The sequence below is a fragment of the Mobula hypostoma genome, chromosome 17, assembly GCF_963921235.1.
Source record: "Mobula hypostoma chromosome 17, sMobHyp1.1, whole genome shotgun sequence".
Lineage (NCBI taxonomy): Eukaryota > Metazoa > Chordata > Chondrichthyes > Myliobatiformes > Myliobatidae > Mobula > Mobula hypostoma.
Window position 1 is genome coordinate 65,880,201 of NC_086113.1, and position 23,071 is coordinate 65,903,271.

General features: G+C 47.9%; 1 protein-coding gene across 19 annotated transcripts in view; it reads left to right on the plus strand.

Annotated features, from left to right (window-relative positions):
• Positions 1–23,071, plus strand: part of rreb1a (ras responsive element binding protein 1a) — a 290,993-nt gene that overhangs the window by 225,281 nt on the left and 42,641 nt on the right. For all 19 annotated transcript variants that reach the window (XM_063070046.1, XM_063070050.1, XM_063070047.1 and 16 more), the window contains one exon: positions 15,355–15,499. In XM_063070046.1, coding sequence (XP_062926116.1) covers positions 15,355–15,499 — 145 coding nt within the window. The remainder of the gene's footprint in view (positions 1–15,354; positions 15,500–23,071) is intronic.

A 23,071-nucleotide genomic window follows, 5' to 3' on the forward strand; every position in this document is an offset into this window, starting at 1 on the left:
CTGAAGCATGAAATAACGCAAGAAGGCAAGGGAGCTATTGCTGAAAACCTCTGATTTGGGGTTTCAGTTAACTCCAGTGAAATTGTCCAGCAGTGGCTTAATCTGACTCCAGCTTCGATTATGAACTTGTCTTCTCCTGAATACTAATACTAGGGGTGGGATGTTTTAAGGTGACAGGGAGAAGGTTTAAAGGAGGTGTGCAGGGTAGTTTTTTTTAACACAGGAAGTGCTAGGTGCCTGGGGTAACATAGAAACATAGAAAACCTACAGCACGGTACAGGCCCTTCAGTCCACAAAGCTGTGCCGAACATGTACTTACCTTAGAAATTACCTAAGGTTACCCATAGCCCTCTATTTTTCTAAGCTTCATGTACCTATCCAGGAGTCTCTTAAAAGATCCTATCGTATCCACCTCCACCACAGTCACCGGCAGCCCATTCCACACACTCACCACTCTCTGTGTAAAAAAACTTATCCCTGACATCTCCACTGTACCTACTTCCAAGCACCTTAAAACTGTGCCCTAATGGTAGAAGCAAATACAGTAGAAGCTGTCAGACAGGAGTGGAGGCCTGCGGGTCATATGCTGGCAAAAGGTTTTACTGTAATTTAGCATCATGTGACACAGACATGAACACGATAGGCTGGAGGGCATTTTCCTGTGCTTTAGTGTCCCGTATTCTATTTACTGAAACCTCGGAGTTCAGCAAGGCCGAATGGTGTGGAGGATGAAATCAAAGGCTGTCATTTGCAGGCCATAGAGTTCATCCCACACTGGAACCCATTCTGTGATTGGATGTTTCCCATTCTCCCATTCCCGATAGGTGATTGGATATTCCTGTCACATGGAAACGCATCACCCAAATCTCAGGAGAGTGACTTTGAGTTTCCGATAATAAATTGCACACTTGATCTAAATATTTGAGATGACAATCCGCTATTAATTGGCAGCCAAGAGAGCAGTTTGACTGACAGTGGTTGACAGCCTGTTGCCAAATGTTGATCCCTTTGAACTCCTCGTTGGCACTAGTGTTTTGAAGGGCCCAGCCTGTGGAATGCTTTTTGACCAGGGTGCAGTGTTTGCTTTGAAAAATTTGAACAGGCATTCTAAAGAAAACTGGGGGAGAAATCAAGGTGTATTGGACTAGAAATTCACAAAGTTAAGAGCCTGCAGGAAGACTTGAATTTCTGCAGAGCTTTATTCAATAACAGGACTTTGTGTTTGCAGACAATGAGGTTCTTTGAAGTGTAGCCACAGCTCTGATGTATGAAACTCATTAGTTTATATGCACACAACAAGCTCCCTCAAGCAGAGCCGGGTAGTCGGCAAGAAAATCTGTCTTTAAGGTGTCGGTTACTGAACAAATATTGGGTATGATACTGACAAGAACTCCCTTGCATTATTTTAAGATTGTCACGGGACGTTTGTGTGCTCCCCCACCCCGGATGAGAAGAGGAATATCACACCCCCCTGCTTTGGATGGCAGCTCCGTAGCTCAGACCAAAGAGAAACAGACTTGGTGTGTCTCTCTGGGGGAGAGCGCTGAGCTTCTGAACAAACAGTGGGAGTGCAGTGAGCCTGGAATGTCGTCGGTCAGTGAGAACGTGCTGTGACGTGCCAGCCCCACCCTGTCTTTGAGTAACAGATAGCTATGTGCTGGTGCACAGCTCTGCTCATCCCGAAAGGTTGTGTCAGTAAGGCAGTGGAATCAGAATGCATCACACCTGATAGTGTGATCCTCACCTCCTCACACTTTCTCCAGACTCAAAGTGTAGCCGTTGGCCCCAACTATGCCTGCCTTTTTGTTGGCTCTGTGGAAAGGTCCATGTTCCGAGGCTTCGCTGGTAGTGCTCTCCACAACTCCTTTCTGTGCGACATTGACGACTACATTGGTGAAGTTTCATGCACCCATGCTGAGCTCATCAATTTCATCAACTTTGCCTCCAGTTGCCACCCTACCCATAAATTCACTTGGTCCATTTCTGACACCTCTCTCCCTTTTCCCAATCTCTCTGTCTCCGTCACTGGAGACAAACAGTTGACTGACATCTTGAATAAACCTATCACTTCCCATGGCTAACTTGACTACACCTCTTCCCACCCTGTCTCCTTTTCCCTTTTCTCAGTTCTTTCATCTCCGCCGCACCTGCTCCCAGAATGTGGCTTTCCTTTCTCTGATCACCGCCCAGCTCCTTACTTCGTCCTCTCCTCTCCCCTCCTGCTTATCGTACTCCAGCGTAAGGTGTAGCTTGTCTAATTCCCAGAACAAAGGGAGGTGATGGAATGGCAGGAAACCTCCAGCACTAGCTGGCACGTGGTCAGAGAGAACACAGCTTGTGATGTTTTGGGGTGAGGAAGGGCTCTTCATTTTAACTTATTTGTAGACTGTCCACATTACCAACACAACGTCTGTTGTGAATTGTCATCAAACTGAGTGAATTTCTGTCCCATATATATGACTTCTGACCCACAACGGTGGTTGTTGCTGTGTTATGAGTTCCGGACTGGGTAAGAACTGCTCACTTCCACCTCAGACGATGTGAGTGAGTCAGGTGTCAGATTACATTAAAAGGAGGCATTGTGATTCGAAGGCACCGTCCATATCACAAAACGCCGCTGACAAGTACCTCATTGGCTGTGGTGGCCTGAAACTCAGCAGCCTACTTGTGTGATAATGACCAGCCAGCAATGTTGTGTGAGGGTGGATATGATCAAGGCACAAGGTGGCGGAAATGTAGAGCCACAGCAAACCCATCTGTCCATGATGTCTGTACCGAGAACGATGGCAAATCAGACCAAATTTCTCTGCCTCCATTTCCTGTATATCCGTGAGTCTGACCAAATACCTGCTCAGTGCCTCTATCGTATACTATCTGCGTTTACCGTTACCCCTCGCAGCAACTTCCAGGCTCCTATCGCTCTGCACTTCCCCCTAAACCTCTTCCCCTCTCACCTTACTGTACGTCCCCCGGTATTCAACAGGTCACAGGCAGCATAAAAGCGAAAGAAAGGGTATACAGAGCAAAACTTAAAAGGAAGTTAGAGGATTGGGAAGCTTTTAAAAACCAACAGAAGGCAACTAAAAACTATAAGGAGAGAAAAGATGGAAATTTGAAGGTAAGCTAGCCAAAAGTATCAATGAGGATACATTTCACCTATACAGTATAAAGAGTAAAAGAGGTGAGAAAATGACACTGGACAGGTAGTAATGGGAGACAAAGAAATGGCAGATGAATTTAATAAGTGTTTTGCATCAGTCTTCACTGTGGAAGACACTAGCAGTATGCCAGAAATTCCAGACTGTCAGGGAGCAGATTTGAGTGTAGTTGTATTACTAAGGAGAAGGAACTCGGGAAGCTGAAAGGTCTGAAGGTAGATAAGTCACCGGGACTAGATGGACTGCGCCCCAGGGTTCTGAAAGAGGTAGCTGAAGAGATTGAGAAGGCATTATTAATGATCTTTCAAGAATCACTAGATCTGGAATAGTTCCAGAGCACTGGAAAATTGCAAATGACACTCCACTCTTTAAGAAGGAAGGGAGAGAGAAGAAAAGAAATTACAGCCCAGTTAGCCTGACTTTAGTGATTGGGAAGATGTTGGAATCGATTATTAAGGATGAGGATTTGGGGTACTTGGAGGCACATGATAAAATAGGCCAAAGTCAGCATGGTTTCCTCAGGGTGAAATTCCTGCTTGATGAATGTGTTTGAGGAAATAACAGGCAGGATAGACAAAGGAGAGTCAGTGGATATTGTTTACTTGGATTTTCGGAAGGACTTTGACAAGCAGCCCCACATGAGGTTGCTAAACAAGATAAGGGCCCATGGTATTACAAGAAAGATACTGGTATGGATAGAAGATTGGCTGATTGGCAGGAGGCAAAGAGTGGGAATAAAGGGAGCCTTTTCTGGTTGGCTGCTGGTGGGTGACTAGTCGAGTTTATCAGGGGTCATGTTGGAACCACTTCTTTTCATGTTAATGTCAGCAATTTGGGTGATGGAATTGATGGCTCTGTGACCAAGTTTGCAGACAATACAAAGATAATAGATGGGCAGGTCGTGTTGAGGAACAGAGTCTGTAGAAGGATTTGGACAGATTGGGAGAGCAGACAAAGAAGTGGCAGATGGAATATAGTGTAGGGAAGTGTATGGTCAAGTACTTTGGTAGAAGGAGTAAAGGTGTAGACTATTTTCTAAACAGGGATAAAGTTCAGAAATCAAAGCTGGAAAGGGCTTGAGAGTCCTTGTGTATTATTCTCTAAAGGTGAAGACAGTGGTGAGGAAAGCACGTGCAATATTGGCATTCATTTTGAGAGGACTGGAATATGGGAGCAAGGACGTGATGCTGGAGCTTTATAAGGCTTGGTACATAACTGTTCCAACCTAACAGACAGGCACAGGCCGTCGGAGGAGTAACAGCGTGGTCCAAAGGAGTTCTCCTCAGCGGACCCTTCTCCCTTGGTGAACTCTGGAGTAGATGTCAAAAGGGGTGATTAGTATTTCAGGTTGACACCCTGTATCAGTCCTGATGAAGGGCCTTGACCCAAACTGTTGACCATTCCTCTGTCCTTACGGATGCTGCCCGACCAGCTGAGTTCCTCCATGGGTTTGTTTTTGCTGCAGATTCCACATCTGCAGTCTCCAATCTGGTTTGGGATCTCTGTACATAGAAACAGAGAAATCCACAGCACATTACAGCCCCTTTAGCCCACAATGTTGTGCTGACCGTGTAACCTACTCCAGAAACCGCCTAGAATTTCCCTGCTGCATAGCCCTCTATTCTTCTAAGTATGGTTCACCCTGTCAGTACCCCCAGTTCCCAGTAGATCCTCAGTAGAGTTATCGAATTCATGGTTAATCAGACATTCTGGGGTCTGTAGCCTGTGCGTGAGAGTGATTTGAGGTGTTTTGTCAGAGAACATCAGCTAGACTTACTGAGACACAGAGTGGGCACAGATTCAGCCTCAGGCTGCTGAGCCCTCAAACTCCAGAAATCTTTCCGCCTTGCTTTGTTCCTTCAAGAGGCTCTTTTAAAGCTTGCCACTCGACCAAGCTCTGTTCCACAGGCCTACTGGCTTCGAGCCGCTGAGAAGTTTGATAGCAATAGTTGGTGGCACTACAGAAGTGCAGTGCTGTCATTGTAACCAGGCTCTCATACCCTTTGTAAGCAGTGAGAAGAAGTTTGACCCAAAGTTTCCCAAATACGCCTCCATTCCCAGTCCTATTGCGCACATGGAAACTCAGCCATCCACCCACACCCTGGAATTTCCCATTCTCCATTTTTGTGGGATTGCATTCAGTTGGAAGCCCAGCTTATCCCAGTCGCTCACCCAGCGGCTGAGATGTTCTGCTGTTGAGCGACGATGTTGCTTGATGGAGGGTCCAGGCCTTGTGGTGTTGTCACATACCTGCCCTTGCTGTGCCAGCAGGAGCGTGCTGCCTCTTTGCCTTTGGGGCCGTGGTGATTTGGGTGTGACTCAGCTGCAGGAAGACATCTACTTTGCCAAGGCCAGATCCACAATACTGGAACGTCCCGAGATTACTGCGCAGCTAGTAACATAGATCTGTGGTGTGGCACCTGTTTCAGTGCAAAGCAAGCCCCTAGGAAGCACTGAAGTGATAGTGTTTGATTTGTTTCCGTGATCGCGATTAGGGAAAGGGCATGCTTAATACTCAGCAGAACTTTTGTGATCTTTAGGAAATTCTCCCAGGGATCTCTTGTCCACAGAAGGAAAATGAGGCCTTTTCTGAGAAACGGCACTTGAGACGGTATGAGCAGAATAGTGCTCCTATTAGTGGCGAGAGTACCGATTTCTTGGCTGGAGCATCTGGAGTGGTGCCTGGTTGTTCGTTTTGTTGACAAGGAGCAAGGAGGAGTGTGTGTTGCCTATTACTGAAGCAAGCTGACTGAGATGTTATTTTGCAGTTTGGCAGGGCCACAGCTGGAGTAATGTATGGTCACCCTGCTGTGTAGTGGAGGAGAATAAAGGGTGATCTGATGTAGGAGTATAACATTATGAAATATATAAGTAGGATGAACGCACACAATCTTTTTCCCATGGCTGGGGAATCAAGTACTGGAGGGCAAGTTTAAGGTGAGATGGGAATGATGTGACTCATTGTTTCATGACTGGGTTTCTGGAGTGCAGTGTGAAGCAGCAGATGCCACTGACTGCGGTTAATAGGTTCTGTGGGCAGCCAGTGACAGTCGATCTCCTCTCCCCCATTGTGAAACAGCCTTATGGTTCCCTGGGATGATGTTCTTCAGCTATATACACTGTGAACTGGAGACCTCTGAGCCCTGTGATTCACTCAGAGGCTGAGTGCCGGTAGCCCAGTGCAGAGTGTAGAATCCATGCACACTGACACTGAATGGATCACTATTCAGCGTGTGCACTCACTTTTGAGGAAGGATACTTGCTTGACCCAAGGTCCTAGGACATAGAACTGCTCCAAAAACACGAACAGTGCAGATGCTGGGAGTCTGAAATAGAAGCTAAACATCCTGGAAATATTCAGCAGGTCGGGCAGCATCTGTGGTGAGAGAACCTGTGTCAGCGTATCAGGTCAATGAATCCTTCACTTGCCGTCGGTTGCAGGCAGAGAGGTTGGAGAGGTGGGCAAAGGGATTATGTGTGACAGGCTGGAGCCCGGGGCTCTGAATGACACAAGGAGCGGTGGTACTGGCTAGGAGAGGGAGGTGAGAGTTGGTGAATCCCAATGGATCTGTCTGTCGGAGAGGTGAATAGAAGCAGAAAGAAAGAAGGGAAAATGCCAGAAATGGGAGATTCACAACTGCAGGAAGTGGAAAGCTGAAGGAGTTGTAACACACAGCATGTCCAGCAGTATCTGGGGAGCGCAGAACATAGTTAGTGTTATTGGCAGCTGACACTTCATCACATCTGGCCTGTTCTGAGTAAGTTGGAAAGTCTACGTATTCAATATGGAATCCGTGCTGTGATAAGTCGAGCTGGAAAACAGTTAGTCCTCCTTGACAACACACACAAAAGCTGGAGGAGCTCAGCAGGCAAACAGCATCCATGGAAAAGAGTAAAGGAGTCAATGTTTGGGGCCGAGACGCCTCATCAGGACTCAGAAATACCTGCAGATTGTTAATGTTCCTTCACTTTATGTTGAACGTATTGTGGAATATTGACGGGGAACAGGGAGCTCAGGGTTACTGTACTGGGCTAAACTCAGATGTTCTGCCCCGTGGTCACCCAGTCTGCATCTGGTTTCCCCAGGGCAGAGCAGATCACATTCTGATCTCTGAATGCAGGGGAATCACTGGACTCCGAGCACTTGTTGAGCGAAGAAAGTGAGAGGTTGCAGTGTCATTTAGAGTGAAAGATGAGTCAGATTGAAGACAGCGGGTTGCTGCTTAGGGCCTCAATCATGTGCTCGCAGTGATCTGTTGATGCACTGAGTAAATTTTGGAGACGCTGCTGAATGTGGCAGGATTTATGCTGGGTTCTACTCTCTGTCCGTCCGCCCAATCTTTCCACTCTTGCCGTAAGCCTATACCCTGGAGATCTTGATTCCCCATCCTTGGGGTGGAGTAGACTACAGGTTTCCCCTCTCTATGCCCCTCATGATTTGATAGAAGGATAAGGGGAGGCTCAGGTTGTGAATGTTGTCTGTTCAATGGGTTACTGAGGGTAGAGAGCAGAACACAAAAGAACGTAAAAGCTGTGGGTCTTGCTCGGTGTGTCAGACCTTGCCAGAAGGGAGAGAAGAACTGAGGTGATTTCACAGGTGGCTGACACCTGAAGTGGCCAGAGTGATTCACGCAATATAAACTGCAGTTGGAGAATTCACTCCTGAATCCTGCAGGATGCAACATGGCCAGACTGAAGATGAGGGGTAACAGTGCGGGGGGCTTCAGACAGAAAGATCCGAGTGGGACGGGCAGCTGGGAGCTGGAGGTTAGTTCTGTCGGCTGAGGACAGTCACTCAGTCTGCAGACGGTTTCTCCACATTGTGAACTCCAAACGGAAAACACCTAAGGCAACTCTGTGTGTGCTTGGAAAAGCAAACACACTCCATCAAAGTCGAGGTTATGCACTATTAGAATAAAAAACTTGCAGCAGTATCACAGGCACAAAGCATCAGATACACAAATCACAGGAAAAACATCAATTATTCATAATTTTTACAGGGAAGAACACATTTAGAACATTTTACTGCAAAAATGACCAAAGTGACCACAATGTTGCTGGACTGAGGCAGAGACCAGGGTTGTGCCGGTTGGTTCAGGAACCAAATAGTTGAAAGGACGTAACTCCTCTTGAACCTGGTGGTGAGGGACTTACGGCTTTTGTACCTCCTTCTTGAGAAGATGGCATGGCCTGGATGCTTTCTTGAAGCAGTGCCTCAGTGAACCTCACTGTAATAGTATCATGGAGACTGGTACCTGTTGCTACAGGGATCCCTGATCACAGAAATTATTTACTTAATGCTTCAGCAGTGTTCATCGTGTTCATCTATTGTTTTTGGTTGTAAAATTATGCATTGTTTAAGCTTTGTGAAGTGCCAGTGAATTCTAGGCTGTGCTCTTTAATCATTGTGTATCCAATTACCTGCTTTAACAGCCTGCAGCAACAGTGCAATACAGCAAGGCAATTGTGGTGTGGTGTGGTGTGGCAGGAAGAGACTTGTACTCAGTCAGAGAACTGGCAAAGTTTTCGTTCTTGTCTGCTCTTTGTTAAGTGGCAGAAGTTCAGATACTTCGGGATGGAGTACAGGCTGGGTTTGTTTCCTTGGTAACGATATGCCTGCCCTTCCTAAAACCAGTCTTACCAGTATGTTTCTGCACATAGTAAACATTATAGCAAACTGAATGTGCTTTTTCCAACCTCAGCCCTTTTGTATTACATGCCAAGATCTAGCACCCCTGGGCTTGTTTTGCAACGGACATCACTTAATCCTGCACTCTGAGACTGGCCCTCCAAGCTGAGCAACGATCAAGTGAATCCCGGTCCTTGATGCTGGGAACTGCGTGGTGGGCTGAACAGATCCCGCGTGCCACGTTCTAGTGTATGACAGTGGGTGCAGCTCCCGTCCTGCACTGCTGTTGCTTTGATGTTGAGCTTGTACGTGTAAACGTGAACTCAGACAACGCTCTGTGCCCAGCTCCCAACTCCCACAAGTTCCTGTGTTTTGCTCATGCACACTGAGCATTACTTTGCTTTTATAATTTGTCAGCTTGCTTTCAAACCATTCACCTTCTCCCGATATCTGTTAACACCTCCCCCTCATCCCACCCCAGTAGTTCTGGCATGATGGTTATCCCTCCATCTTTGGCAGCCATGCCTAAGTTCTCAGCTGCAGAACAACTTCCCTAATGCTGTCTGGCTTCTCTTGAAGATGGAGAGAGCTGGTATCTTTCTTCCACCCAGGGTTAAATTGTTTCGCACATTTACAGTGAGAGGGGTAAGTTTAAAGAATGTGTTTGGCAAGTCTTTTATACACAGAGTGGTGGGTATCTGCAATGTGCTGTTGGATGCAAATACAGCAGAGGCATGCAAGAGTCTCTTAGATAGGGACACGGCTGCTTTGTTGGCTGGTAGCCACCTGTTTCGAAGGACAATGGGTGATGATGATCTGACCTCTGTAGTTCAGCCTGTGTCCAAAAGGAGTTCATTTTCCGTGTGTTGCCAGCGAGGAGGCACGACATGAGGCTTGTTGTTGGAAAGGCTACATACTGGCAGGGAGAGACTTGCAAAAAGGAGAGCCGAATGTGCTAGCCAAAAAGTGAGAGCGACAAGCACTACCTCACTACACACGTCACAATAGCCATCCTGACACAGACAGGCGGGAGACTGACCGGTAACACTCTCATCTGCAGTTTGGAGGTGCTTCAAATGACTGGTTATGGTTACAGACTTTGCACTTTACAGCTGCCCCAAAACAACACATCTCACCATATAAGACCATGATAATAAACCTGATTGGGATTCTGATGCTGATGTGGGCATTGTGTAGGCAGTAGAAACTAATTTAATTAGACATTTGATGAGTGAAATATTTAGTTTGGCACAGCATTGTGCCCCAAATTGCCTCTTCCTGTGCCACACCATTCACCCAGCTGTGGGTGCTGATGCCAAGTTCTCTCGAAATGTGTTTCGTGTCAGGCTTAGTTTAAATGCCGGTGGCTGGGGGGGGGGGGCGCGGGGCGGGTGCACTGTAAGATTTGCTGGTGTTATGGACCAGTGGTTTTCAGCCACCAAAGCACTTTGGCCTAGGAAGCTGTTGGAAATAGACCTCCCAACAGCAGGTGGATCTGAGATGGAGACAGCAAGTCACCATTTGTTGAACATGACTTTGGCCAACATCGGAGGTTTAACTTTATGGAACCACCACAGTTTGCTGAGTGTCCATCCATCACTGGGACAGTGACCTCAGCTATCCATCACTGGGACAGTGACCTCAGCTGTCCATCACTGGGACAGTGACCTCAGGTGTCCATCACTGGGACAGTGACCTCAGCTATCCATCACTGGGACAGTGACCTCAGCTGTCCATCACTGGGACAGTGACTTCAGGTGTCCATCCATCACTGGGACAGTGACCTCAGGTGTCCATTACTGGGACAGTGACCTCAGGTGTCCATCCATCACTGGGACAGTGACCTCAGGTGTCCATCACTGGGACAGTGACCTCAGCTGTCCTTCACTGGGACAGTGACCTCAGCTGTCCATCACTGGGACAGTGACCTCAGGCGTCCATCACTGGGACAGTGACCTCAGGTGTCCATCCATCACTGGGACAGTGACCTCAGGTGTCCATCCATCACTGGGACAGTGACCTCAGGCGTCCATCACTGCGACAGTGATCTCAGGCGTCCATCACTGGGACAGTGACCTCAGGTGTCCATCCATCTGTGTGGACATTCAGGATGTCTGTCTCCGCATGGCAATCTCTCATGGTGACCAGTGTTAGCTGTAGTGCAGAAAGAGTCTGTTCAGCCCTTCTGTCATGTGCAACCCTGCACTTTCTCCAGTTGCAAGTCAGAATTGAAACTGTACCCACCACATCATCTGGCAGTGCTTTAAGACCAGGACTGCTCATCGCATGGAGATGTCGGCCCTTGTCCTGCCGGGACTCTTCCCGAAACCTGTGTTTCCCTGGTCCTTGAACCGTGAGAACTGCTTCCCTCTGCACTAAACCAAACCAGCCATGATCTGTTGTACCTCTCAAACTCCTTTGCCATGGGCCAGGCATTTTGCCACCGAGTTATCCAGCACGAAAGCAGGTTCATACCGTGTTACTTATCTGCATTAGAACCGTGCCTTTTAAACCTTGTCTAATCAAGTGTCCATTTTAAACATCTGACTCCATGACCACCTCTGACAGCAAGTTTCAGGTATCTACCACTCTCTGTGTAAAATGCCTACTCCTTTAAAACACCTTACTCTCACCTTAAGCCCAAGCTCTCCTGCTTATCGTACTCCAGCGTAAGGTGTAGCTTGTCTAATTCATTGCCAAACTACTGTGAACATGTCTATCGACTTCTCAGCAGAATTGGGGACAATATCAGCAAAGTACATTTTCCCACAGTGAGCCAGTTTCTCTTAGCTCCAATGAGAACAGCTTCGCAGCTGAAATTCCTTATCCCTTCAACATAGCAACATACCACAGGGTCCAAAACTTGCAATGAAACAAAGCACACACAAAATGCTGGAGCAACTCAGCAGGTCAGGCAGCGTCTATGGAAATGAATAAATAGTCGACATTTTGGGACAGCACCCTTCCTGGGGACTGGAAATGAAGGGTGAAGACACCAGAATGGTAAGGTGGGGGAGGGGAAGGAGGATAAGTCAGAAAGTGATATGAAGCCAGGTGGGTGGGGAAGGGGAATGAAGTAAGAAGTTGGGAGGTTATAGGTGGAAAAGAAGGAATCTGATTGGAGAGGAGAATGGGGAAGGAGGCGCACCGGGGGAGGTGACCGGCAGCTGAGGCAGTGCTGGAAACACTCAGCAGGTCAGGCAGCAGCTGCTTAGGGAGAATCCGTTTATGTCTCAGTGACCATTTTTCACAACTATGAAGTTAAAAATCAGGTTAGTTCTGAGTTGAGCTGGGTAGAGGATAAAGGTACTGGGATGGAGGAAGGAGACACTGAGAGATACGACTGGGAGTAGCGTTAGCTGAGGAGGGTGATAGACCCAGACATATCTGTGTCTGCCCAAGGTAAAAGAAATCTGAAACAGCGGAGGAGGCAGGGATGCTGAAAATGTCACACACACAACTGGAATGGCTGGTTTTCTGACGTATTTTAGTTTAGGCATTTCATTCCAGTCCTCAGAACTGAGGCATGTCTCAACAGATGATGAGGTGTTGTTCCTTGTGCTTGCTTTGGGATTCATGGGAGCAATGCAAGAGGCAAGGAAAAGAGAGGCCGGGGTTAGATGGAGACTTTGTGAGACAGGCAACCAGAAACCCTGGCTGAACACAGTTGTTCCATAAGCTGGTCACCAAACAATCAACGATTCTCCTCTGGCCTGACCTTGCTGAGTTCTCCCAGCACCTTGTGAAATGAAGCAAAGCAGAGTAACACACGCAAAGTGCTGGAGCAACTCAGCAGGTCAGGCAGCGTCTATGGAAATGAATAAATAGTTGACGTTTTGGGACAACACCCTTCCTGGGGACTGGAAATGAAGGGGGGAGACACCAGAATAATAAGGTGGGCGGATCCCAGCATCAGCAGCCAATCTCTTTTTATTTCCCCAATGAAGAGAGCACTGCATATTGCTCACCAAATGTAGCATCCGAGATGGGAAAAGAACAGGTGATCCGCTGTTTCAGCCCGAAGAGTAGTTGTGTCCTGGACAGTGGGGAGGGACGGAGGGAAAGGACAGGTGTTTCGTCTCCTGCAGTTGCAAGGGAAGGTGCTGTGAGAAGGGGGGTGGTGAAGGCCACGGTCATCTGCACAAGTACGTGTATGCAGAGGTGCAGTGAGAAGCCTCTGACGCATCACAGGCACGTAGCATCAATAGCAGCTTTCACAAAATGTACAAATCTAACATAAATTATACACTAGTTTTGCAAGAAAGAACAGAATTAGAATAAAAAGGTAAGTTTTCATGTGAAGTGTTCAAAGTGTTCTTACTGCTGCTAAACGGTGGTGATTTGGATTTTGCTGGAACCAAGTGGCTGAAGGGAAGTATTGTACTTGAACCCTCTCCTGGCCAGTGGTCAGCAGGGAGGGAAGAGTGGGCACAGGAGTCGTGCGGTGATACTTGCCCCAGATGCTGAAGGGAAGGTGTGACTGGTCACAGCATGTTGTGGTAACTCCAGTGTGAGGTAGCCAGTGTTTTGTGCAGCTCAGCATGCCCTCCCTGTCGTGGTATCTGTCACCATCCCATTTACTTTGCAACCTGCTTTCTCGGCTTTTTTTTATTGTGTTACTGCTCTTAAATTCCCATCTCTGTAAAAGGTTAACACAGGAATGTGGAGTATTCAGCTCTCAGAGTCAAATCACGAATTACCGTCGAACAGTTAAAAGGGGTTTCTCATAAGATCTCTTCTGGGACCCACAACCTCCAAGTCACAACAGTCTCAATAAGCCACATCGATGTTGAATCAACCTACACTCACTTGTGATCCTTAAACTTATGTCTATTTCCTGAGGGATTAACGGTTTAATGATTTGCATCCACAGTGAATCCCAAGGGTGCATAAAAAAACTTTCAAGCAAAGCGCTAGGTCCCACCCCTGGATCACTGGCAGCAGTTCCGGGTCCCACCCCTGGATCACTGGCAGCAGTTCCGGGTCCCACCCCTGGATCACTGGCAGCAGTTCCGGGTCCCACCCCTGGATCACTGGGAGCAGCTCTGGATCCCACCCCTGGATCACTGGCAGCAGTTCCGGGTCCCAACCCTGGATCACTGGGAGTAACTCTGGATCCCACCCCTGGATCACTGGCAGCAGTTCCGGGTCCCAACCCTGGATCACTGGCAGCAGCTCTGGATCCCTTACTGTCATGAAGTTACATAGATCTTTGTTGCTTTACAACCATTTCTCGTGGAGAGTAATATAATTGGTGGAAATGTACAGAATTCACAACCACCGACATTGAGTTGGGGTTCACTTTAAGAGGCAAGTCTGACTTAATGACGTAATTACATGAAGTTCTGTTACCACATTTCCTATTCAGTTTTTGAGGTACAATAAATGAGCTGTTACGGTTTTTCTTAAACATAAAATGCCTCACGTCGTTTGATTTGCAAAAAACCTACACTAAGACTACAAGGGTTAATTATTTGACAAATCATTAAAATTGAGAACGCAAACACGAGGAAATCTGCAGATGCTGGAATTTCAAACAACACACATAAAAGTTGCTGATGACCGCAGCAGGCCAGGCAGCATCTCAGCCCAAAACGCCAACTGTACCTCTCCCTAGAGATGCTGCCTGGCCTGCTGCGTTCACCAGCAACTTTTATGTGTGTTGATTAAAATTGAGAAACTTATAGGCATCTGTTAGTCTCATAAGACCATGGATTTGCGCCTTGGAAGGTTTCCAGGGCGCAGGCCTGGGCAAGGTTGTATGGAAGACCGGCAGTTACCCATGCTGCAAGTCTCCCTTCTCTACGCCACGGATGTTGTCCAAGGGAAGGGCATTAGGACCCATACAGCTTGGCACGGGTATCGTCGCAAAGCAATGTGTGGTTAAGTGCCTTGTTCAAGGACAGAACAGGCTGCCTCAGCCAAGGCTCGAACTAGCGACCTTCAAATCAGTAGATGAATGCCTTAACCACTTGGCCACGTGCCAAAAATTGAGAAACTGTTCATAACGATATGGAGATTAAGAAGTCTAATTGAAGTTACTAAGATATTGAGGGCAATTTGTACCCTTGTGCTAACCCCTCAGAGCAGTAAGAATCATCGGGGCCAAGGACACACAGGGCAGGAGAGATTTGGAATCCCTTTTTGCAAATGCTTGGCCAAGTATATATCAAGTAGGTGGAATTTGCTCACAGTCAACTGTGATCTCATTAAATGGTGGGTTGCTAGAAGGAGGAAGCCATTGTCAATTTAATTGTGAGGTACAAACTTGCTGCATTATCACAGACACTGTAGGTTCAGACAGCACACAATATAAATTGTACATAGCATATCAAGAAAAAGTCAGACTTCAAAAGAATACATTGGTGCCAAGTAACAGCAGTAACAAGTCCATGGTGGTGCAAGAGATGGTCCAGTGTTCTATTGAAGAGTTAGGGCGAGGCACCTTCAGGTCAGTTGGTGAACTCAATGGCTGATGATGGACACTGGCGTTTCCTGTTGGGGATATTCAAGCCAGTTGAAGAACTGGATGGCTGACAGTGGCTGTTCCTGTTTGTGTTCTCCCAGGCACATGAAGATCCATGAGAAGGAGCCTCCGCTGTCCGGGGCCTCAAGCCCTCCGTCACCCAGCAAGCGCCGAAGACTCTCGGTCAAGAGGAAACTGAGCCAGGAGGAAGGTGACTCGAAGGAGGAAGAGTCTCCCAGCAAAAAGGTAATCCAGTCTAGTTAACATTTAGTGTGATAGGTATCATATCCTGGTTGGGTTCCTGGTCTAGGAAGGGTTTGGCTAGAATTTGCCCACCTACTCTCAGCCCATCTTTGCTGAGCCCTGGCATAGATTTGGCTAATGTTTTCCTTCATACAGACCACACCACAGATCTGCAGAGTCTCCCACACCACCCAACCGTGTCCTTCCACTGCTCATCCCCTGATGAAACCCTTGGTCAAGATCTCCTCACCTCTTCGCTTCCTACCACACCTTCCTGGCCAACTCTCAGAGTTTGCACTTGAGATCATTTAAAGCTTCACTGTCTCTATCCTAATGCCCACTTGACCCCACCTGCCACAGTTAAAGCCTTACTTTTAGAATCTTGCCCCCCCCCCCCAAATCGGGATCTTACCCCCTTCCTTATTACCTCCAACCCTGTAATCATCTGAAGTCTCTGCCCCCCTCCCTCTCTGGCTTCACAGTCCTAATCCTGTAATGGGATTAGGGTTGGAGGGTGATGAACCCAAGTGCAAAATAAGGTCCAGAATTAAGTCAGACTCAGACTTGAAATGAACAAGACAACACTAATAAAATCCAAAGTCAAACGGAACTCCTACAATTGAGCACTGAGTGCTTAGCATGAGGCCTTTAAGTACATACTTTCTGTGAAGGAATCTGGCGGTCTGAGCCTTAAAGGGACAGCGGCAGCTGACCGTACTCCAGGGAACTGGAACGGTGAAACTTGGAAGCCTGCCGCTGGTCGGTCGGGACAAAAATCTCCCAGATAGGCTATCACGTCTCCTGTTACTAGGATCTGCATTTGAAGTGCCTTGACTCTCCTTTCTTTGAGGCCCTATTTCAAGTCAGGTCAAAGGTTATTGTCAAGTGCAGAAGTAGAGTGAGCAGCCTCTGGTCCTTGCGTTTGCACCTCTGTCTCATCACTGTGTGACGTACCGGGGGGTAAAGCTGTGACATTACTGGTGCATCGGACGAGGGCAAGACACTGTGTCGTGTCCCTGATTTCCGATGTACCTGAGTTCCTGTGTCGAATAATCAATTTGCTGAAGTATGCTGCTCATCGGAAGTGCCCCACATCCTAGATCCTAGAGCTTAGCCTTCTTAACAATGGTTTGCAGTGATAATCCAATCAGGTGATGCACACTCAGCATCAACTTGTAAGCAGCAAGACGTCCCCAGCCTCATCGCCGTGTCTCTGTGCGTGAGAGATGGGCTGGACTGGGCCCTGCTCCATTCTGAGTGAAGTCTGGTTGCCTGCAGGAAAGACGTCAGTGAGGGTATCGGCAGTCTGCTGTTTCACTGGGCCAGATCATGTACGTGGGAAGCACCAAGGGTGGAGGCAGTCCAGCCTGATTGCACTACCTACTACAGTTGTTTCGTTTCCTGCATTCCCGGTAGAATTAACATGGGGGTGTGAGGACTGTGGAAAGAGCGAATCATCTGTGGGAGCATGGACAGGCACTGTCCCTCCTAGTCAAAGAGTCATACAGTACAGAAATCGGCCCTTCAGCCCAGCTACTCTGTGCCAACCAGATTACCTATCCAGGCTAGTTCCATTTGTCTGAATGGCCCATATCCCTCCAACCCAATCTGGCCTCTACATCTATGAGATCAGGTGCAACTAAACTGCTCTGGCCCCCGTAGCTGCTGTGGAACTCCGGGTTGTTAGCCATTTGACTTCCCCTCCCCATTCCCACACCTTCACCTCTAACCTCAGCCTCCTCTACTGTCAAGATGAGGCTAACCACAAACTAGAAGACCAGCACCTTCTATTTACCGGGGTAGCCTACAGCTTGACAACATGAACATTGATTTCAGGTTTTCTCCTCCTGATCTACCTAATTCTTCATGCACCCATCCCACCCCACTCCCTCAGCCACCATCAACCTGTCTTTCTTTCCCATCGGCTACCCTCTTCATCTGTCCCCACCACACACTCCTCCCACTGCGTTTCCTCCCCCCAGTTTGTTTGCATGCTGCACCTTTCTCTCCTACCAGATTCCATCATCATCTGCAACCCTTTGTCACCCCTCCAGCAATCACCTGCCAGCTTCTGTCGCGCTTTCCACTCTCCCCTCCTCTGTCTGCCTTGCCTATCACCCCTCCAGCAACCACCTGCCAGCTCTTCCTCCAGCTTTTTATTCTAACTCCCTTCTACTCTTTCAAATGTCAAAGTGCAAAGTAAATTTAATATCGAAGTATGTATATGTTACTATATCCTGCACGAGATCCATTTTCTTGGAGACATTCACAGTAGAATAAAGAAAGACAACAGAATAATAAACAATCTATGTACAAAAGGCAAACTTTTTAAATACAATAGAAAACAAAATTAATGAAGAAAAACCAAGGAAATAAATAATACTGAGAATGCAAGTTGTAGAGTCCTTGAAAGTGAGTCTATAGATTGTGGAATCAGGTCAGTATTGAGTGAAGTTTTCCACTCCTGGTTGAGGGGTAATAACTGTCCATGAACCTGGTGGTGTGGGACTGAAATCTCTCGTACCTCCCTCCCGCTGCTGACAGCTTGGGTGGTGGGGGTCCGTGATGATGGATGAATATCGCTGGAGTTATGTCGTGAAGTTTATATTTTGTGGCAGCAGTACTTTGCAATACTAAATAATAAAACAATGACAAATTGCAATAAAAATTTAAGTAAATTAAGTAGAGCAAAAAGAGAGCAGAGAAGAATGCTGAGGTAGTTCATTGTCCATTCAGAAATCTGATGGTGGAGGGGAAGAAGCTGTTCCAGAATCATTGAGTGTGTGCCTTCGGGCTCCTGTACCTCCTTCTTGAGGTAACAATGAGAACAGGGCATGTCCTGGGTAATGGGCTCCTTAATGATGGATGTTCCTCAAGGCATCACCTTTTGAAGGTGGCCTTGATGCTGGGGAGGCTGGTGCCCATGATGGAGCTGACTGACTTTACAACTCTCTGCAGCTGCTTCTGACCCTGCGCGGTGGCCCATCCATATCAGGGGGTCATGCAACATTAGAATGCTCTCTGTGGTACACCTGTAGAAACTTGAGAGAGTCTTTGGTGACGTACCAATTCTCCTCAAACTCCTAATGAAATATAGCCACTGTTGTGCTAACTTAGTAATTGCAACAAAATGTTGGGCCCCAGATAGATCGTCAGAGATGTCGACACCCAGGAACTTGAAACTGCTCCCCTTTCCACCACTGGTCCCAGTGAGGACTGGTGTGTTCCCTCAATTCCTGAAGTCCACAATCAGTTCGCTGGTCTTATTGACACTGAGTGCAAGGTTGTTTTTGCAGCATCATACAACCGACTGATCTATCTCACTCCCGTACACCTCCTTGGCACCAGCTGAAGTTTGGCCAACAACTATGTAGAGCTGTGCCTAGCCACACAGTCATGGGTGTAGAGTGAGTAGAGCAGTGGACTGAGAATACGTTCTTCAGGTGTGCCAGTGTTGATTGTCAGTGAGGGAGAGGTGTTACTTCCAATTGACCCTGCCTGCGGTCTCCCGGTGAGGATCCAAGGATCCAGTTGTAGAGGGAGGTACAGAGGCCCAGGTTTTGGAGCTTGTTGATTAGAAGAGGGCATATTGTAGAGGGCATGATTGTGTTGAACACTGAGCTATAATCAATAAAACAGCAGCCTGACGTGGTTATGCAATTGTCTAGGTGATCCAAGGACCGTGTTTTTGTGGTGGTGTTCCTTGTAGATAAGCTCATTGTGGGGAGAGCTTTTCCTCTGCTGGACTGGGCTGTAGCCGCTATTCTTTGTGGGCTTTTCCATTCTTGGGTATCGGTGTATCCACACTAGACTGTGATGCCACCAGTCAGGGTGCTCTCAACGGTGGATCAAGAGTAGTTTGCCAAGGTTTTAGGTAACATGCTGTTTCTACACAATCTTCTCAGAAAGTAGAGGTGCTGCCATGTTCTCTGCTCCCCCCGTTCATTTAACTCCGCAGTTGCTGTCTGACTCACTGAGTTGCTCTCCATCCCAGTATCTGCGGTCTCCTGTGTCTTTCTACTTCTCTAAACCTTTCCTATCCACATACCTGTCGGACTGTCTTTTACATATTCTATTTGTCATTTACTCTGGCAGCTCGTCCCATCAGGACCCCTTTAAATCTTACTCCTCTCGCTTTAAACTTATTCCCGACTCTACTACCCAGGGAAAACATCGCCTTTACTTCTGCCCCTCATGAATATACAACCCTAAGGTCACCCCTCCAGCTCCTGTGGAGTCCCGACCTATACAGCTCCTCCTCACAACTGGACACCCTCTTGTCCGTGGAGCGTTGTTGTGACTTCAGTCCCGTTTCATGGTCCCTGCATTACAACTGCTGGCTCTGTGCCCTACCACGTCAGGCCACCTTATACTCACCTTCCATCAAGCATCTTTCCCTCCAGTTTGTTCCCTGGCTCTCCGTGCCCGAGTGTGGCTTCACCTCACCCAGCCGTGGGCTGTGGTTGACGGGCAGCATCCCATACCCTCCAGTGACACAGGCTGGCAGTCTGTGAAGCCACTCTGCCTTTTGTTGGAACGGTGAGGGATGTGGGTGAAGTGGCCTGTGGGACGGGGGAGTAGGAGTGCGTGTTGCTCTTGGTACATCGAGAGTCACAGTGTTGACTGCCCCACCCTGCATTCACTTCCCCACCAGTGCGAGGTGGAGTTCAGCCTGGAGCAGAGAGTGTTACTGACCAATACTTCCACGACCAGGACAGGACGTAAAGAGCCGACACTTCCAAGGTGAGGCCAGAGATCTGACACTTCTTCACCTTCAGGATCAAAAATGACCAGTTTCCACTGCCCCACTGCGGGTTCTGACGTGGGAGTGACAGACTCGCCCACACGTGAAGTAGCACGTTCAGTATTGGGACGGGCTCTTTGCCCCACAATGTCTGTGCTGACAATAATGCCAATTTTAACTGATCCCACCTGATGCAGATGATCTGTAGCTCTCCACTTCCTGTCTACCTATGGGTCTGAATCAGGTTCACTATCACCAGCATGTGTCATGAAATTTGTTAACTTCTGAAATGTTGCCATAGTGTCTGTTTCCACCACTTCCCCTGACTGCACAATCCTAACACCCACAGCCAACGTTCCCTCTCAGTTTTTGTTTAACCATTGCTCTGAGCAGAAAATTTTTACACAGCCTGAGATGTTTAAATGTTAAGGAAATTCCAGGTGCGGTATGTGAGGAGCTTATCAGTTACCTTGGAAAGAACAGTACCCACGGCTGCCTGTGTTCAAACTTCTGCCCTCTCACCTTAAAGCAATGCTCTCCGGAATTTCACCTTTCCACCCCAGATGGATGACTGACAATCTGCCCTATCTGTGCCTCGTAAACTTCCTGACACCTGCCTGCAGCACTCCAGAGAAAGCAACCCAACTTTGTCCCATCTCTCCTTAGAGCAATGTCTTTGTGAACCTCGTCTGTGCTCACTTCCTCCCAGTGGTAGGGTGTCCAGAACTGGACACATCCCCCCCAGAACGGGACCAAGCAAAGCTCTTCGTGGCTGCTACACGACTTCTCAACGTGTATGCTCAGCACCCAACCAACCAAGGCAAGCGTGCCAGGTGCTTTCTTAACTCCTGCAGCTACTTGTGTTGCCATTCTCAGGAAGATAGGGAGCTGAAAGACGCTGTGGGTGGGCGATGCATGGATCTGCTCCTTTCGTGGCATATACTGGGACTCCATGTGGTTCTGACGCAAACACCAAGCTGACTGATACCATCCCGAGTACTCCTTCTCTGAGTTACCAAAGGCAGAGATTCCCAGGAGTCATTCAGGTGTTGCATTTCTGTTGCTTTTGTACTTGGTTTGCTTGGACAGTCTGATTCAGGCATCCGGTGACAGGAAAACGAATGAGGAGTCGTAACCCACAAGGAGGACTTGGGAATGTTGGCCCGGGAGAGAGCACTGACATTTTGCAATGAAAGTGGTGGTGCCTTGAGATTCCTGCCTTAGGACGTCGAATGTCTCAAGCACACGGAAGGACAGGGTGGACTGTTATAGAATCACGTGTCTTTTAATACTTCCTGTAACCTTTTGAAAACTCAAAGCACTCTGCAGCCAGAAACATTGAGATGCTGCAGTGCACAGCAGGCTCCCACAAACTGTAGGGTATTAATGAGCAGGTCATCTGTTGTAGTTATCAGAGGTGACAGCTGGTCAGGCGGACAGAGCTCTGACAATGGTTCTTTGACCTGAAGCATTAATTCAGTTTCTTTCTCCACAGATACTGACTGACCTGCTGAGTGATTCAAGCACTTGTTTTATTTTGCCTAGGTTTATAGAGCTCTCCGGCATAGAAACAGACCCTTTGTTGCTATGCAGCTGCTATGGGAACAGACCCTTTGGCCTAACACCCACGCTGACCAGGAAGTTCAATAAACCTAATCTGATTTGCTCTTGTTTGACACGTGTCCAGACCAGGAATTCCCACTGGATGAACAGTAGAAGGGTCTCGGCCCAAAACATCGACTATCTGTTCATTTCTATGGACGCTGCCTGACTTGCTCCGTTCCTCCAGCAGTTTGAGTGTGTTGCCAGGGGTTCCCATCCTTTTTTTATGCCATGGACCCCTATCATTAACTGAAGGATCCGTAGACCCCAGGCTGGAAACCCCTGCTCTCGACCTTTCCTATCCATGTACTTGTGTAAACCTCTTTTAATAGTTGTAAACCCTCCTGTCCCACTTCCCCCTGTGGCTTGTTCCATATCCATGCCACCCTCTGTGTGAAAGGTTGCCCCTCAGGGCCTGAGGAAGAGATGCAGTGTGTGTTCATCCAGTGGGGCCAGCTCACACTCTCAGCACCTGGATAGGACGAGGGGCAGCTCTGGGGTTCAGAGTGAGGTGCTTGTGAACTGGAGAAGGGGTACGGGGTTAGGGAGAGAGCACGAGGGGCACACAGAGGTGAAGTGGAAGCAACTTCTGTGTCTCCTTTCCTGCTGACTGAAGTCTTGCGCAGTAGGGGGTCAGAAGGCTGAGCATTGCTCATGCCTCTCGTTACCATCAACAGGTAACAATCCACCGCCTCTCACATTTCCTCATCTTGACATTTTTAACCCTTCCTGCACAAGGGTTAAAGTGCAGTGTCAGTCTTCTGTGCTGCAAGGGGCAGTTCAAAATGAAACCATATATCTGATATCAAAGCAGCAGTCTGAGCTTGTACAGCACCTTGCACATTCTAGTGAGCCTCGGGGAAATCGATGGGAATATTTGTTAGTCAACACAGCCACATAAAATCCCCAGTGCCCCCAGATCTCCTCTCTCTCCTTGATAGAGTGGGTGAGACTTCAAAGAGCAACAGCAGTGCTCTGTGTCACCTCACAGTGCGACAAAAATCATTAACATTTGGCACTGCTGCACGGCAATAAGCTCAGTTAAAGCAGTAAGCTTTGAGGGGGAGGGGCAGATATCTCCGGGGGTGCTGGGAAGGAAGCTGGTACTGGAGGGATTAATGTCGGAAATGCTGAGAGGTTGGAAGTGGAGGAATTGTAAGAGTGAAGCAGATTTTGAAGACAGTGTGGAGTGGGACTGTGAAGGGCTGTGTGTGTGTGCGTGTGTGTAT